At 47.0% G+C, this 16,646-nt stretch overlaps 1 protein-coding gene and 1 long non-coding RNA gene across 25 annotated transcripts in view; one reads left to right on the top strand and one right to left on the bottom strand.

Annotated features, from left to right (window-relative positions):
• EPB41 (erythrocyte membrane protein band 4.1) overlaps positions 1–16,646 on the bottom strand; it is a 94,636-nt gene that overhangs the window by 40,526 nt on the left and 37,464 nt on the right. For 13 of the 24 annotated variants that reach the window (XM_048327122.1, XM_048327125.1, XM_048327143.1 and 10 more), the window contains exons 2-5: positions 9,498–9,957; positions 6,645–6,875; positions 4,164–4,268; positions 1,146–1,188 (exon numbers count right to left, since the gene is read on the bottom strand). In XM_048327122.1, coding sequence (XP_048183079.1) covers positions 1,146–1,188; positions 4,164–4,268; positions 6,645–6,875; positions 9,498–9,950 — 832 coding nt within the window. In that variant the 5' untranslated portion in view covers positions 9,951–9,957. The remainder of the gene's footprint in view (positions 1–1,145; positions 1,189–4,163; positions 4,269–6,644; positions 6,876–9,497; positions 9,958–16,646) is intronic. The other 11 variants (XM_048327140.1, XM_048327121.1, XM_048327124.1 and 8 more) reach the window with 1 other exon arrangement.
• Positions 7,392–15,007, top strand: LOC125337423. Its single transcript, XR_007208041.1, has 3 exons — positions 7,392–7,447; positions 11,337–11,342; positions 14,948–15,007. It is a non-coding gene; the product is annotated as an uncharacterized LOC125337423 (long non-coding RNA).

The raw sequence follows: 16,646 nt of genomic DNA, 5'->3' as shown, positions 1-16,646 counted from the left end.
TCCCCCTGCTGTGCCCTTTAACACTAGTTCGAAATAAGATTTATTTCAGAAAGAGAAGATCTACCCCTGTGCTTAACTCGCTCAGAGGTTTATTCCAATCTCACACAGGGAAGAGGGGGAATGGAGCATTCCTGGATTTACTTCTTATGCAACGCCATAACTGGGATTAAACACAAGGCACGTTGTTTTCATCACACACAGTTCAAAACAAGTGATTCCAAGATGACATTGAAGGGAGCAGAGGTTACCTAAACCACCCCACACTGGTGTCCACATGTTCATATGTACATGCAAAATACCTTCACTTTGAGTAAAATCAAGTAATTTGCCATTTAACCCATCTCAGGGGGCCAGATTCCACAGCAGGCTGCTGTTCATTACACTCATGGATGAATTCTATGGATGGAGCAGCTCCTGCCCTTCACACGCACCCTGCTACTGATTGCAAGAGAAGTTGGTAAGACCAGGAGCTTTCCCTACTCCACAGCCCTGCGCTTCCCCCTTAATCTGGCCTTAATGACACACTTTGTCCTGGGCCTCCCACCAAAAGCATCCGTAAAACAGTATTTTCCTACCCAAAACCAGTATTTTACTTCCAAAGCAGTCAGACTTGCTCCCAAGAGAATACAAAAGCCTCTAAAACATATTTAATTTTGACACTGTCCTCATCTTGAACTAATTCAGTGCTAGCAGACCTTAAAATACAATTTGGTATTTGAGCTGGTATTTCTCAAGCCATTTTTCATTCCAGCCTCAGAGTCCATAAAAAACCTTGTTCCACCATAAAATTCTGCTCGGGGTCTCCCAATCTCCTTTGGGATTTCAGTGGTTCCCACTGACACCCATTTTCCCATCCTCCAGCAAGGAGCACATCCCCACTTCAGCACTGCACAGACAGTGTGGCTTTGCTTCAGGCGAACACACCCCAAGCTGTTTTACCACAGAAATTACATTTTTTCCTAAATCTAGAGCATCCCTAAGTCCTTAAGAAGGAGAGAAAGGATGCACAGACTGCTTGAACTTGTGCTGATCCCTGCTAGCCACCCACTTGACCTCTCCCCATCCCTGGGCCCCCCGGATGGCTCACCAAAGCCACACTGGGAGGAACCACACCTCCCCACACATGATAAATTCAATCTACTTACCATGAACCTGCTTTTTTATTTCTTTGGCAGGATCCAGCCACGTCTGTAAGAGGATAAAAACATTCACAGTTTACCAGACATTCCAGAAACACCACAGAAAGCTGCAAATTGCTAAAAATACAGCAAAAAAAAAAAAAAAAAAAAAAAAGACAATATTTGACACAAAGGCAGCCATGGAAACTGGAGAGATGGTACATTTTTCGCTACTTTTACTCCAGGCTGTGGTCTCAGTGGGTGTATTTCCAACCATTCACCTACCAGGGACTCATAAGGAAGCTGGAGGAACAAGAGGGGGAAAAAAACCAGAATATTAGGGCTGCAAGAACAGAGCGGCAGGTATGGCCACGGCCACATCCAGCTACCAGGGGCACTTGTACAACACCTTTTTTTTTTCTCCAGAACCTTTAAAAATAGGTAAATAGGACAGATACATTCATTTTAAGCACCCTGTCTCCTTACTTACCCTATTCAGATCAAAGATCACCAAGACTTTCTATTATTAGCTATAGTTTTCAATGACCTAATTGCTGAAATACGAGTAAAAGCACCCAATTCCTGAGTAAGGCTGGAATTTTTTATAGTGTGACATAAACTTCATTTAACTATGACTCAAGTTTCGAGTAATTATCTCTGCTACAAATTTAGAAATGTATCTTTTTCCCCCCTCCTCTGTAATTTGGGGTTTTGTGGGATGGTGGTGCAATGTAAGCCTCAAAACACAACTCCTGCTTTTTCCATGGTCTGAGCCTTTCCCTTTTGCAGGGGTCAGGGCCTGTCCCGCTGCAGGCACTGGCGCTGGGCTAACAACCCTCCTGGAGATGCTACATTTAACCACCTCTTCATTTTCACCAGCTCTGAGCAGGATTTGGACTGTCCAGGTCTCCCGAGGTGAAGGAATTAACTCATTGAATCCCCCAGGCTAATCTCTCCTGACCAGAAGGAGACGTAACTTCATGGCAGGGAGACAGCAATACTTGCATTTAATCTCCTCTTTTTATATGCCTGCTGCTCTAACATATAAAAGTGGGGATACAAAATCCATTTGAAAGGAAGGCTTCCTCTTTTTAGGGCCACAGCTCAGAGCAGAGCATCTCCATGGCCGGGCTGGTGCCACAACTGCTTGTTACTGGGGTGAGCCCAGGGTGCAGTCATACATCCCACCCCGCCTGATCCAGCAGACAATGATAGGAACAGCAATTAACAGCACTTTTATCCCACTGGGTCATGAATCAGTGGGAAACAATCCTCCCTTTCAGGGCAATGAGCTCCTTGCTGCTCCATGGTGACCAGCTGCTCCGTCACAACCTCCTAATCCCATTGTCACCCTCTGCTGTGTCCATGTGGGTAATTACTGGTCCTTGGAAGGTTTATTCCCCAAATATCAAGGTGGAAAATGTCACCTACAACCCCTCCCTACCCAGGAATACACACGTGTATCTCCACCTGCTCCACACAGCTCAGGTGAGGTGCCAGAGCTCATCTTTGGACCCTATTAACACCATTTTACCTGTGAATCAGTAACTCTGGGGAAGTCTTGTTTGAGGTTACAGCAGGAGAGAGATGGAGCTTCAGATTTCAAAGTTCATTGAAACATAACCAGATAGATTAAAAAAAAATAATGGTGTTTTCACCCATCAGAGCAAACCAAACCAACTTCCTCCACACTGGAGCTGAACAACCCCTGGACAGTGGCCTCATCTTCCCCAGATTCCAGCTCTGGGACACAGACCCGACAAAACAATCTGTTTTCAGTCCCTATGGTTAAAAAGATGCATAACCTCTCGGCCCTGGATGGCTTGGGGGAAGGAGGTACATGCTTCTGCTTCCAGAAGAATCAATGCCAAAAGCCTGGACGTGAGAAGAGCAAGTCCAAGGGTCTGGGAGACCACGGAATCATTCAGGAAAAGCCCTCTAAGATCACCAAGTCCAATCATTTCTCTAGCATTGCCAAGGCTACCACTAAGCCGTGGCTGCACATGCCACATCTATATGCTTTTGATCACTTCCAGGGACAGTGATTCCACCACTTCCTTGGGCAGCCTGTGCCAAGGGCCTGACAACCCTTTCCAGGAAAGAATGTTTCCTAACATCCAAATGCAGCAGCAAGCTACCCACAGCACACGCAGAAGAAGCGGAGCTCCAGCTAAACTCTTCTTGCTCTAAGTTGGATCTAAAAGTACACCTACCTCTCCCTCTGCAAGAACAAACTCTGAGGGTAAAAAATATCCACGTTATATACATGGAAACACATTTCACATCCAAGAAAATTGGAAGACACCAGAGACTGTAAAACAAACCCAAGTGGGAGTTCTGCCTGCCTCAAATAGTGTTATTTTTGGTTGTTATTTTGCCTGTGTATAAAACACTATAGAGTATTTAATGACACACATCTGTCAGTCAGTCACCTGGCTACAGGGATTGCTGCAGGTGAAGCAGAGAAAGAGTCAGAATATGGACCAACATAACCCGTCTAAAGGACATAGAATTGGGCCCTTAATTTCAATTAACTCATTTTTGGCTTTATGAAATAAACCTTGAATAATTGTTGAGTTACAGGGTAACCAAGGTTTTAAAAGATAAGACACTGCTTGAGTCAAATCAAACAAAGACCTTAAATTGAAACCGTGAGTAGGAGTTTTGGTATAGAGTCCCATCTGTTCTTCTGCAGGGCAAAGGCTCAACTCCAAATGCTCTGGATGGCTCCAACCAGACCTTCCCAATGCTGACTCCTTCAGCTGCAGCTTTATAACTTAATGACATCATCTTGCAGTCAACTAATATGACTTCTCCAGGTGAAGACCCAAGTTCACTAGGATTCATTCTATGATTCACATAGCTTTTTGACTAAAATCCACGCTCCTGTAGTCATTTATTCACCATTTATTCCTGTGTGATGACCCGCAATCCGTATTTAGGGAGGACACAAAACAAGTTTGAAGAGGAGCTTATGCCCCACTTCCTGCCCTGGGGAGATGATGCAGGAAGAGCTGAATCCCCTCAGGGCCAGCAGCTGCTTACCCTGGAGGTTGGTGTGTCCCATATGGCCAAACCAAAGTAGTCTTCTTCCAGCAGATTGAGGTGGTCGCAGACTTTTTTAAGAACATCCTGTCCCTTGGCGTGTTTCTGCAAATAGACAAAGAAATCCTGAAGGACAGGGTTGGGTTTTGTCTGTCTTTGTTCACAGGAGAGGGGAGGAAGGGAATAGGATCAAACCACACTGTGCACTATCAGTAAGGGGAAAAAAGGTCCTGGGTAGCTCCAAATCAAATCTCCTATCTCCAGGCTGTTTCAGAGCAAGGACTCCTTACAGTAAAGGGCACCAAACAATAATTCCATGGAGAGGCAACAGGAACCACAGTGGGCCTCTCTCTTCCCAGCAGCTCCATGTCTGAAAATCCCCCAAAGCTGGACTTCCCAACACAGCTCCATAGACACCAAGGATCTGTACAGGTTTTCCCTCCCAAGGTACATCTGCAGTGCTGGAATCTCCCTGGCCCTGGCTGCCCGACAATCAGGTGTGGATCAAGAGATGAAACTGCTGCTACAACCTATTCACTTCACAGACAACCTGACTTTTCTTAGGTTCAGAAAAAAGACAGCAGCACATAACCAAAGCCCATGATTTCCGTGGCCCTTCCATCACCCTGATCTGCTGATGAAAACCAGCTTCTCCCATCTGCCTCATGTGCCCAAAGCTGCTCAGCACACAGCCTCCTGCCTCCAGAAATACACTTTGAGCATTCCTATTTCCTCTTTTTCTTTCCCCCAAATCCTGCAGAAGTGAACTGACCCAAGGAACAGATACCCTTTTGGTCCAAAAACATGAAGGAAAACATCCCTGAGGCATTAAAACTATGGCAACCAGAAGCAGCTCATTCCATCGGAGGCTTTGCTAGAAGAAAGTGCAGTTCCAGTGACGCAAAATCAGCTTCACTAATGCCCGCAGCTCTCCTGTCAGTCATCTCTGCATGGCAACTGCTCCAAGACCCCTGCCATGTTTTATTCCTTGGCTTTATTCCAGCCCTTCAGCTGTCAGGTCCTTTGTGCACACGTTATGACTCTATAGGTAACATAATGTATGCGTTAGCCTGGGTATTCCTCAAGGAATTGGCACTGGTATAGGAATGAAAAAGCTTCCAGGGCTGTCAGTCGGAAAGGATGCCTGAAAGCACTAATTCTCCTTGGATAAAGGCATTTGTGCTGCTCTTTGCCTACACCTTTGCAATTCCTTCCCAATTAAATCTTAATAAACTCTCAAAACGCCAGAGCAGAATTACACTGGCGCTAAAGCCAAGGGTGCTTCTCAAGTTAAGAGGATCTCACTGACACCATGGCCCCGCTAATCCTCTGCAGTACCCACCACGACCCTCTGGACCTACAGAGAGACATTTCTCATGTCCTGCTCAAGTCAGGACCCCCCATCCCCCCACAGTTCTCCCTCCAACAGTGTCCATGACGGTATTCAAAGGCATCGCTGCAGCAAACTCAGGCACAAAGCCATGGCAAGCTGTCACCGGGATTGGAAGAAGACGCTCCTTGGGGCTGCACACAGTATCCCTGGCCAAGGGGAAAGTGATGGGGGCAGTGATGCTCTGAGCTGATCCCAGGCAGGACCAGCAGCACCATCATTACACAAACACTCAGCACTGACCTACTTGCCCAGGATCACCCAAGGTGATGGTTCCCACAAGGAGCACTGCGTCCAGATACCCTCTCCTGGCCCATTTACCAGCAGGACTGAGGGAAAACAAGCTGGTGGAATTATGCTCCAATGGTAAGTACCAGATTATTAATATTCCAGACAAGCACTTCGATACTAAAATAGGGATTTCTGCTCACTTTTTATTGCCCTGACAGCACCACAACCCTGTGAGAGAATGCACAAAATAAAGGGGAAAAAAAGCTCTCAGATGAAGGGGGTTGCAGTGCTCTAAGTCAACATAATAATTTTAAATTGTTTACTGGAAATACATTCAACTGCAGGCTAAACACAGTGTGTTTTCTTTACATCCAAGCACCAGGAGCTAAGTTAACCAGCAGCCTGAGAGGTTAAGGTACCTTGGGGGACTAGAAAAGCACAAATCAATTTCATTCAACCTATTTTATTCAAAGCCAAGGAGGCAAAAGTTATTTAGAGAATTGCAACCTACCCCAAAAACCTAAACTCTAGCCTGGGATACAAATGAGAGAGATGGTGAACAGCAAGTAATACAAAGTTTGGGTTTGTTTTTTTTTAAACTTCTCCCCACCTCTACAAAGCAAGGCACCCTGGAATTGTAGAACAATAAAAAATAAAGATTCCTAGTACCCAGAGGTTTTTACAACACACTAAATAAGTTGTTATAGCTTACAGCAGACTTGTTCTGCAGTAAAACCTGTCATGTAATTCCCTGGCAGCACATTAGGCCCCTATTAAATCGTGTTTGTGGTGATTTTTCAAGAGAAGCAGAAGGGAGAGGGAAGAGAGGAGAAGTAGAACCAAAACCCCAAAGTACTTACATCCACAGAACACTCAAAAATGGTGTCATCCAGCAAAACGACTTTGCAGTACATGTTTCTGTGTCTCTTCACTGCTTTTTGGGCAGCTTTCAAATCCTTGTGTGCTTTGGTCTCTGGAGACTCTGGCTTTGGTTCTGGCTTGGCACCCTCCTCCTTTGCTTCCCCTTCTTCCCTGTCCTCGAAGTCTCTTCCCTCTGGCTCCTGGTCGTCCCTCCTCTCCTCCTGAGCAGGCTGAAACCCCCGATTTAGAGGTGTCAAACAAAGAAAGCATCACATGGAACAAGCACTACAGGGCTGGGATCTCACACAGAATTCATTATCCCACTTTAACCTGTAACCCAGGACCTGGAGCAGCAGCTGGAGTGACCAAGAGAACAGTATTAATTTTTAAAGCTCTTCCAAGTAATTTTCAAGTTTTCATTTAATAAAGGATGTAATAAAAAAGAAGTAAGGGTTGATTAGAGAAATCAGGGCAGATTACATCATGCATTCATGGTGTTAATGACAGCACCTTCTGGATTGGGAAGGTTTTTTCCCTCCCAAGCAAGATCCCCAGTGCTCCCACTGCCACTCTGTCATAGCTGTTGTTCCAGTGCACCGGTCCTTAGCATGGCAAGGAGGAATTGTTTCACATTGACAGAGGCTAGATGGCATACTGGGAAGAAATTCTTCCTTTTGAGGGTGGGGAGGCCTGGCACAGGGCACCCAGAGAAGCTGTAGCTACCCCTGGATCCCTGGCAGTGCCCAAGGCCAGGTTGGATGGGGCTTAGAGCAACCTGGGACAGTGGAAGGTGTCCCTGCCCGTGGCAGGGCATGGGACAAAATGGGCTTTAAGGTCCCTTCCAACCCAAACCATTGTGGGATTTTATGGCAGCAGTGGCACTAAAAGGAGGGTCAGGGCTGAGGTTTTGTGGCCATCGGAGCTGACCGAGCAGCTCTCTGCCACCAAAAAGGGAAGGCAGCCTCCACATCACCATCCCTTTGCCTACGGAAGCACTTTGAGAGTCAGTTTAATGCACTCCAATAGCAGAAAGAGATGCAGTTTGGGGACAGGAGGAGGAAGGAAGCTGGGTTTTTTTTTTCTTCTGCCACTTCAGCAGGTTAAATGAGTTCATGGCAGGCTCTGACGACGCTGGAAGGGGCTGGATGCAGCAGGAGCACAGAGCTGCAGCAGAGGAAGAGCAAAACCTTGTCTGTTCAGCCCATCACATCTCATGAAATCACACCCAGGCACAAGTGCACAGAGGTATTTAAAAACTAAATAATGTCCACAAGCTGCTGACTTCTGTTCCAGCAGAACTGGGACAATCAGGAGCAGTGAATCAGTCAAAGCTCCTAATGCCCGTCGGTCAGCATTTATCAAACTGCAGCACGTCGCAAATGCTTTCACAGCAGAAATATCTGCCGAGTGTCACAGTTCAGAAAGCCACTGACAGTGATCTAAAATAAGAACTGGAAAAAAAAAAGGCACAAATGCTTCATCTGAAATGAACAGCCCATGAAGGAAGGCTGGGGTGCAAATTCACACGGGCTCAGGAGCAGCAAATCAGAGATAAATAGAGAAAGAAATCATGCATTGAAAAACCCAGAATGGCTTAGGTTGGAAGGGACCCTAAAGCCTCCTCTCACCTTCCACTAGACGATGTTGCTCCAACCCGGTCTTAAACACTTCCAAGAATAAGTTCCTCTTGAAAATACAATTTATGGGCATGAAAATCTCCACCTCTTCCCCATCCTGCTAATCCCTACCCTCAGAGGTACAAAACATGAGCAGAGATCATCCCATGGTCTTCACAGGCTCAGAAATTTGGGAAAAGAAAGGAAAAGCTGTTACCTACTATCCTCTCTACAACTTTGTAATTTTAACGAGGCAGATTTACAATTACTGCCTACTGGCAGTGCTTGAATTTGTAAAGGATTGCTCCAAAATTGAGCATTTGTGGGGATCTGGAGCCACTCTGAACTTAAGGCAGTGAGTACGAAATCCAGATTTCACCCTGTCTGGCTCCAGCAATACACACGGTTGGTTGGGTTGTACGAAATTCCCAGCTGAGGAGAAGGAATACCTACCTTTTTCCACTCCAGGATCAAGTAACAGCAGAGCTGTAACTACCCAAGGAGGAAGAGAGGGCACCCAGCACCCCCAAATCAATAACCAGCCACAGCTCAGTGAATGTTCCCTGGGGGTGTATCTGCCTCAATTTCTATTTTAAAATTTTAAACTTTAAATTTTGCATGAGAAATGACCCTGGCTGGAAAGAGCAGACACCAGACAGGTTCCAGGAGCTGGGCTCAGCCCCACACGCCATGCAGAAATCCCTGTCTACATGATGCATAAGCAGAAAACATCTATATTTGGCAGGCTCAGCACTAGCCCAGACCAAGCAGATGACCAAGTCCTAAAATGCCACGCTTGTGCTCCTTGAAGCTGAAGAAACCCTCTCCCAAATCCAAATCCACATACTCTTGAGATCTCCACCTTGGGCCCCTGACCTGCCTTGATCCGGCTCACACCAAGGAAATCCTGACGATCAACCCTGGTTTTGAATCCAATGAATGTGAACCCTCTGTGTTCTGGTGTGACATCCCAAGGCTCAGCAGAGCAATGGTTCAGCACTGGGCATTTTACATTATGCTGGAGTGTGAGCCCAATTCCTGGAACAGGTGCTTTGCAGGGATGCAAGAGGGGGAAGTACAAAATGAAACACAGGGAGCTGACAAGAGCTTTTTTGGCATCTAATGACCTTTTCTGGTCAAGCTCACATGTCTGGGATATTAAGTTTTTATAGTTTTGGCTACAAATATGCATTTTAAAGCGGCAGGGAGCACGTCCCACGGAATGGGGTGTTTTACCTGCGTTTCTGCACTGCTCAAGGAATGAAGATCCAGTGATGGGTCAGTTTTGAGCTCAGGCTCAGGAGCTGCAATTGGGGCTTTCACCAGGATGTCTTCATCAGGGCTGGCTCCTAATCCTGCATCTTTCTGGTCACCTCCCACTTCTTTAGGAGCATCAGTGTCTTTGTCCTCTTCGGACACCTGAGACTTGGGCCTCCTGAGGAAGGAGGAGAAGAGGCGGGAGAGACCCCGGCCCTCGGAGGTGCGACGTTCTTTCTTGCTCTGCTCCTCGTGCGTGGGGGTGTCTCCGTTGGAGGCCTTCTGCCTCTGGGGCTGCCTCTCCGGCGTTGGCTGAGCCCCTTCCTCCAGGGAAGCCTCTTGCTTCTGTGTTTCAGCAGCTCCTTCCTCCTCCTTGGCTTGTTGCTGCTCCGAGTTGTCAGCGTCGGCTGCTGGGCTCTTTTCTGTTGTCATGATGATGCTGTATGAGAGGAGCAAAAGGGCTCAATCAAGGAGTTTCCAATACCCATGTCTGACTGAGCTACTCAAACCAACCACGAGCACAGACACGCCGGCCATGTTCACCAGTCACACCACCCTGTCACAGAACCAGAGCGGAAGGGACCCACAGGGACCATCCAGTCCAGCTCTGAAGTGAATGGCCTGTAGGGGGATGAAACGCTGGCTGACTCCAGCCTACAAAGTCAGCAAGAGCAAAGTCATTCCTTTTGCTACAGTTTGCTTTGAAGATAGTCTTTAAGGTCCCGTCCAACTTAAACCATTCTGGGATTCTATGATCTAAACACACCAAACCACACTGCTGGGGACAGGACCCACCAGTGTTGAGCAACACTGTTCTGCACGAGATGAATCCAGTGGAGCCCAGCAGGCTTTGGGATTCATGGGATATTTGCACTGCACACTAAAAAAATGTCAAATGAAAAGGTTTCCAAACAACATCCATAATGGAGAGCAGATTTCCTCAGAGCTTGTGCTATTAAGCTGATGCAACGTTTATTTCAACTTTAGCCTGGGCTGTTGACACAAAAAGATGGAAATCACATGAGAAGAATATCTATTTAAGGTATAAAGAGGACCCAAAATAATCATGCTTTAGAGGGGATAGAACTAATCTTTGCACACTGCATCACATGTATCTGCAGCAATAAATTGCCACTGCTTACACTGAGCAAATAGCATATAATCCAATATGCCTCAATCCCCCAGCCCGAGCCTCGGTGTATAAACATTTGCTCAAAATACACACTTAAAATTAAGAAACATTGAAGATGTCATCCTCCTACATATTATTGCCTTCATCAACTTTAATTTAACTCATCCTGATTGCTAAAAGAACCAGAGTGCTTGAAGGGGAGAAGCTTTCCCAGCTCTCCAAAGGACTTTCCCCTTGCGTTTAATGCAAACATTTCATATTATTTCTAATGCTGTGCTTAAACCAGCACAGCATCACAGACCTTCCCTGAATTTGTTTCTGCAGCAATGCAAATTTCCTGAGGTTACAAGGTTTGGTTTGGGGTTCTGGTTGGGTTTTTTCACTTGGACTCAGCCCCACCAGCCAGCCCTGGGGGACGAGCTGCAGGGCTCATTTTAGCATGGTCTCCTGGCAGAAGACAGAATTATACTCCACTCACCATCTCCCCTCAGTCAGCTGCTCTGGGTATTTCCAAATCCAGTGGAGTGGCAGAGGCCACCGAAACAGCAGCTTCCAACCTGCACTGAGGAAAGAGGCACCCAAGCAGAGAACCTACATCATGGGCACCCAATGGACCAGGGATGCTACAAGGCAAAGAGAGTGCCCAAACCCAGATGTGCCCAGATGTGTCTGTGATCAGTTTGCAGATGGCAGTATACGTGTGACTTGTCCTTGCAGCTCTTACTTCTGCTCCCCTTCCTCCTGCGATCCCTTGCCACAGATGCTGCTGGCCCTGTCAGCAACCCACGGCTCCTACTGCAGAGAACCCCAGCCACCACGCAGCCAATTTCTGCTCTCATCAGCTCTCCAAGAACTCCTGGAGATGCCACAAGGCAGTGGAGAGGGCAAGGACTGTTCAGCCAAACACCCATCACCCTGAACCCACTATGCCAATGTCCAGGGCAAAGCTCCCAATGTCTCAGCACACATGGAGTGGAAGGGATACTCTGCAAGCCTGTCCCACCACAATCACACACTGACAGCCAGCTCCCTCTGGCACCAGCTGTTGGAGCAGCCTGCTTTGTAGTTGCTTCCCACTGTGTTTGTTTTGAATAAATACATTTGTAGGAATCGTTATCAAAACACACAGCGTTGGACACTTTGCTCTTCAAACCAAAAAGGCAGAACCAAGGCTTTGGAAATGACGTCGGTGGGGAGGGCACAGCTGAGGAGCAGCTCTTATCAGCCGCAGGAAGCCCCAGGGACAGCCCACAAAGGAACGTTTCCTCTGGATGTACTTTTCTCTCTTTAAACACCAACAATTTGGAACAAGATTTGTTGACTTGTTTACATTTCAAAGCCGCAGTCACGGACCTTTCCCGGCGCAGGAAGGTGGGTCTGGCTGGCGATGAGCAAACATCTCCTTGTCTTTCCTCCATCCCCCGAGAACCTTGCTGCGGCTCAGCCAAATCGCCTCAGCAGCGCTGGGGATGCGGAGACGGGCACGTAGGAGCCCTTCCTTTCCCAATAAACATTTCATAGCTGCCAGCACCAGTAACTCACTGAGTACAGCAAACATCTTGCTGCGAGACCCGAGTGCACTGCTCCAATGCATGGGCTCCTGGCCGGCTCCCACCCTTGGAAGTTTTATGCTCAGAAATGGTTTTCCCTACATTTGTCATCAAAAGCAAAGAGATTTGTAAGTAAGTAACATAACTGAGAGGTTGCCCATGGCAAGGGGGTGGAACGAGATGGTCTTTAAACCTTCCAACCCAAGCCAGTCTGTGATTCTGTGATTATACAATGAAAAAAAGGACCTTTCCTGCAAGGAGATGGGTGCCAACTGGTGTTTTGTTTCCAAGCCAGCCCAGAGCAGAGCAGACACAAAGAATGAGGTTCCCGCTCCACTGCTCTTCAACCCATCCCCTGGAGAAAACACTGCCCACAGCCAAACCACAAGCAGGATTTTATTTAAATTAAATTTTTCTTCCCTTGCTATTTCACAAGGCAATTCTGCTGAGCCTGCAGGTGCCTCAGGAGCTACCCGGATGCTGGAGGAGGATACTCTGCTATTGTATGAGCACTCAAGCAGTGCTGCTCACCTCCTCCTCTGAGCTGCCACATTGTAAATACTTCATTTGGGGGCCTTTCTTTGGTAGAGGCTGAAGGTTTGATGTCAACCTGTAAAAGGCAGGCTCTTCACATGTCTGGAGTGGAGAAGGTGTTAAACACTGTGGAAATAAGCAAGCTACAACAAAGCTCAGATGTGATCTGAGAGAGATTCTGGAGTAACAATCTCATCAGAAAAGAGTACAAATATGTATTTATATCTAAATATTTATATCTATTTTTAAGCTGAAGAACATCCTTCACGTAAGAAGGCTTTGGCAACAGGAAGCGACCTGAAGAGAAGGGAGTTAAGTATTTCCAGAGCAGAAAACAGGCTTTGCCCTGCTGAGGACACCTTCACCATGGGCTGACCTCCCACCAGCAACATCCCCCTTCATCTGCACCTGAGGGAGGACCTGAACCTCCTCAGGAATGTCGGTGCTTTGGTGATGAAGAGGGAGCTCCACAGATCTTCTCTCAAAAGGCATCAGCAACTCCGAACACCAAATGTCAGAGCAAACCAGTGCAGGGGCACCTTCTGAACCTGCCGTACCTGCGAAGACCCTCCAGCCTCCCAGCACCCGAGCCCTCCAACCTCAGGGCTTATCCTTCTTTCTGGCCAAAGGCACAGCTGTAGGGAACATTCAACATCGCTGTGGACTTGGTGTAATTCATACAGACTCATCCCTCTTTCCTGCATCAAAACCCTTGGAACAAAACAGACTTAAAAGGAGTGCAAGTGTTCATTGCTCACCCTGCTGCCAACATATATGGTTCAATCATAAAATCATGGAATGCTTTGGGTTGAAGGCACCTTAAACTTACCTCATTCCAACCCCCTAGCATTGGCAGGGACATTTTCCACTATACCAGGTTGCTTCAAGCCCCATCCACCCTGCACCAATTATCTGGTGAGCAGATGATGGCTAAACTCAGTTTCACCCGCACACGGCTCCATGGGTTCTGCTCTTGCAGATATCAAAAGACAACCCCAGTCCAAGTGAAACCATCCCCATTTTCCAGCCTGCACAGAAGCACAGAGATTTATCTAAAAGATTTTAGAGTAGCTCAAGACACCACAACAGCTCCCTGTTGAGAAAGCCTTCAATCCTCAAGAGAAACCCAAATCCCTTCCTTATGGTGCCTGTGCTCTGGAAGGTTCTCATTAAGTAATGGCACCTGAGCTCCCTGGAAATGACAGTGCTGCTCATTTGGGCTGTTCCATGATAAGTTACAGGGGCTCAAGAAACAGGAATGTTTAGGTATCTGTCTATCACCCTCTCCTACCTGTCAGCCTACTTCAGTCTCTCTTATTTAGGCACACAGTAAGTTTAGTGATAATAAGTTGAACCTATGCTGAAGGAAGGAGGGGTTAATTAGAAATCAGGAAGAAATCCCTGCCTGTGAGGGTGGTGAAGCCCTGGCACAGGCTGCCCCTGGATCCCTGGAAGTGTCCAATGTCAGGTTGGATGGGGTTTGGAGCAACCTGGCCTAGTGGAGGGTGTCCCTGCCCATGGCAGGGGGTGGGATGACACAGGCTTTAAGGCTCCTTCCAACTCAAACCAGTCTGTGATTCTGTAAAAAATCTAACTTATCCTTGTTTCCAAGCCTGGAAAAATTATTTATGGCTCATGTCATAACTTACTTAATTCCCAGTGGCTTAGTCTTTCAGAGAGAGAAGAAAAAGGACGGTCCACAGGGAAGGTTCAGTTCTTGGAAACACAAACTGTCTCGCAGAGATGCCCAACACCAGATAACGGGTGGGACAAACTGTCTTGACCTTCCTACGCAAAAATGTGTGGCTTCACTGAACGCTGCAGCTCCAGCAAGAGCTGGAGACAATGATAAGACAGAAATTTCTGCTAAAAATAGGCAAAAATCAAATAGTTCCAGCAACAGTGTAATGGTTTTTTTTAAATGCGTTCCTTCCCATTTCATAATGTGTGTGAAAAGCACATAATTCACCAGGGAAACTACACAGAACACTGCTCGAAATAGAGAGCACAGCCTGACAATTCAGTTTTGTCAAGACCTGGTGCATGTGCAACAAACCTGTGGGTGGGAGAGGAGGAAACTGCAGCTGCCACCAGCATGACTTGCTCCACGTGTGTGTTACGTGTCCTACACGTGATTTTTACTACAGTAAAGAAAACACTGGACAGAGCTTGGAGCAACCTCATCTAGTGGAAGGTGTCCCTGGCCATGGCAGGGGGGTGGAATGTGATGGACTTTAAGGTCTCTGCCAACTCAAACCAGTCTGGGATTCTATGACCATAGCAGAAATGTATGCTTGGGGGTTTCAAACAAAGTAAGATATTAAAATGCAATAAAATAAGCCTCTCAACAGAAATTCAAACAACTTTAAAATACTCTAAAGACTCAGAATCTTTCAGAATTTATTTAATAGATTTTATTAGAGGAATAATTAGTGCTGACAATTTATAACCCCTCTTAGAATTAACATGCCTCATCTTTCTGTGCCGGTACTTTGGATCCTGAACAAAAAGGACGCTGCCACTCAGCCTGACCCAGAGGGTAACAGGAGACTTCAGGAGCCTCATTGAACAGGAGAAAAATAAACCACCCAACACAACACAGATGGCACATTACAACTGCCCGGATTTAATTCTCACCAGACCAGCCCTGGTAATCTACTGCATGTCGGCAGCACCGTGCCCCTCTCCCATCTCCTGCTATCGTACAGCTTTCCTATTTAAATGAAGGCAAAAATAGTAGCTCACCATCTGCTGAAAGCAAATCATTTATGTCAAATTGAAGACTGGGCTTATAAAATGACCTGACTAAATGGAGCAGTAAGTGCATTACAACCAAAGGGAGCTGAGAGCTCCTCCTCTGTATCCTCAAAAATCCTCCTGGATGCTACAAAATTCCTTACATGGAAATTCATGGGCTTTGCTCATTGGTGAAGTGCTGAAATTTAAATGAAAACATGTACTTGTCACTGGGGCCTTGTCTACAGCAATGGGTTTGGAAAGGCTGCCTGTGTGGGATCTCTCTGGAAAATTCGCTTGAACTTGGAGCAGTTGGACCCAGAACAGACACGGAGAAGGCACGTGCAGCAGGCTGCCAGCAAAATCAAGCTGCTCATAGACTATCCCTCCTCTCATTGCAACGCAGTAATTGGCTAAAAAGACTAAGAAAAGCAGCAGTTTAATACAAGTGTTGTTTCCTATTCAGTAGTGAGCAGTAACTCTTGGGGCTCCCTTCCCCTCTGCAGCAGAGGCCAGAGCAGAAACAACATGGTTTGGTCTCAAACACACAGTGCCTGACAGGGCTTCTTCTGCAGAAACAAGTCTCCAAACCCGCCTGGAGGACACAAGGGCTCAGCCTGGCAGGCAGCAGTCACTCCAAAACCCTCCTTTGCTGAAGGAGCCGGTATCTGCCTGACCTGGCAGAGGGAGGGAGGGATCCATCCAAGCCCATCCCCACCCTACGAGCAGCTCAGCCCCTGTGTGGTGCAGATAACATCCTGGGGCTGCTCCCTCCACCAGCCTCCCATGGAAACGGGGGGAGTGGGGACTCAGCAGGCACCAGAAATCTGTGCAACAAAAAGCAGCAGGAACGGTGCTTACAAAAGCACCATGAGCAAGCCGTTCCATCACAGGGAGGCAATGGCAAGGACAGGCTCCATCCCAGCAGGTCACTCCATCACAGACGCTCCTGACTCCGCACAGAAGGAATACCCGAGGTGGCGATGACAGCACAGCAGAGATGACAATGCCACCGCTGTGTGTGACGATGGCTTTCCCTGCAGCAGCACTCCACTTGCTAAAGCAACAGTTCAACAGAAATAAGCAATAGATCTCCATCAGCTGAACAAGAGGATTTTTTCCATGAATTATTCATAAGGATTTTTTTTCCTGCCTGAACATAGATGTGTTTACTTA

This window comes from Corvus hawaiiensis, chromosome 23, assembly GCF_020740725.1.
Source record: "Corvus hawaiiensis isolate bCorHaw1 chromosome 23, bCorHaw1.pri.cur, whole genome shotgun sequence".
Lineage (NCBI taxonomy): Eukaryota > Metazoa > Chordata > Aves > Passeriformes > Corvidae > Corvus > Corvus hawaiiensis.
This window is presented reverse-complemented; position numbering and strand designations above follow the sequence as displayed.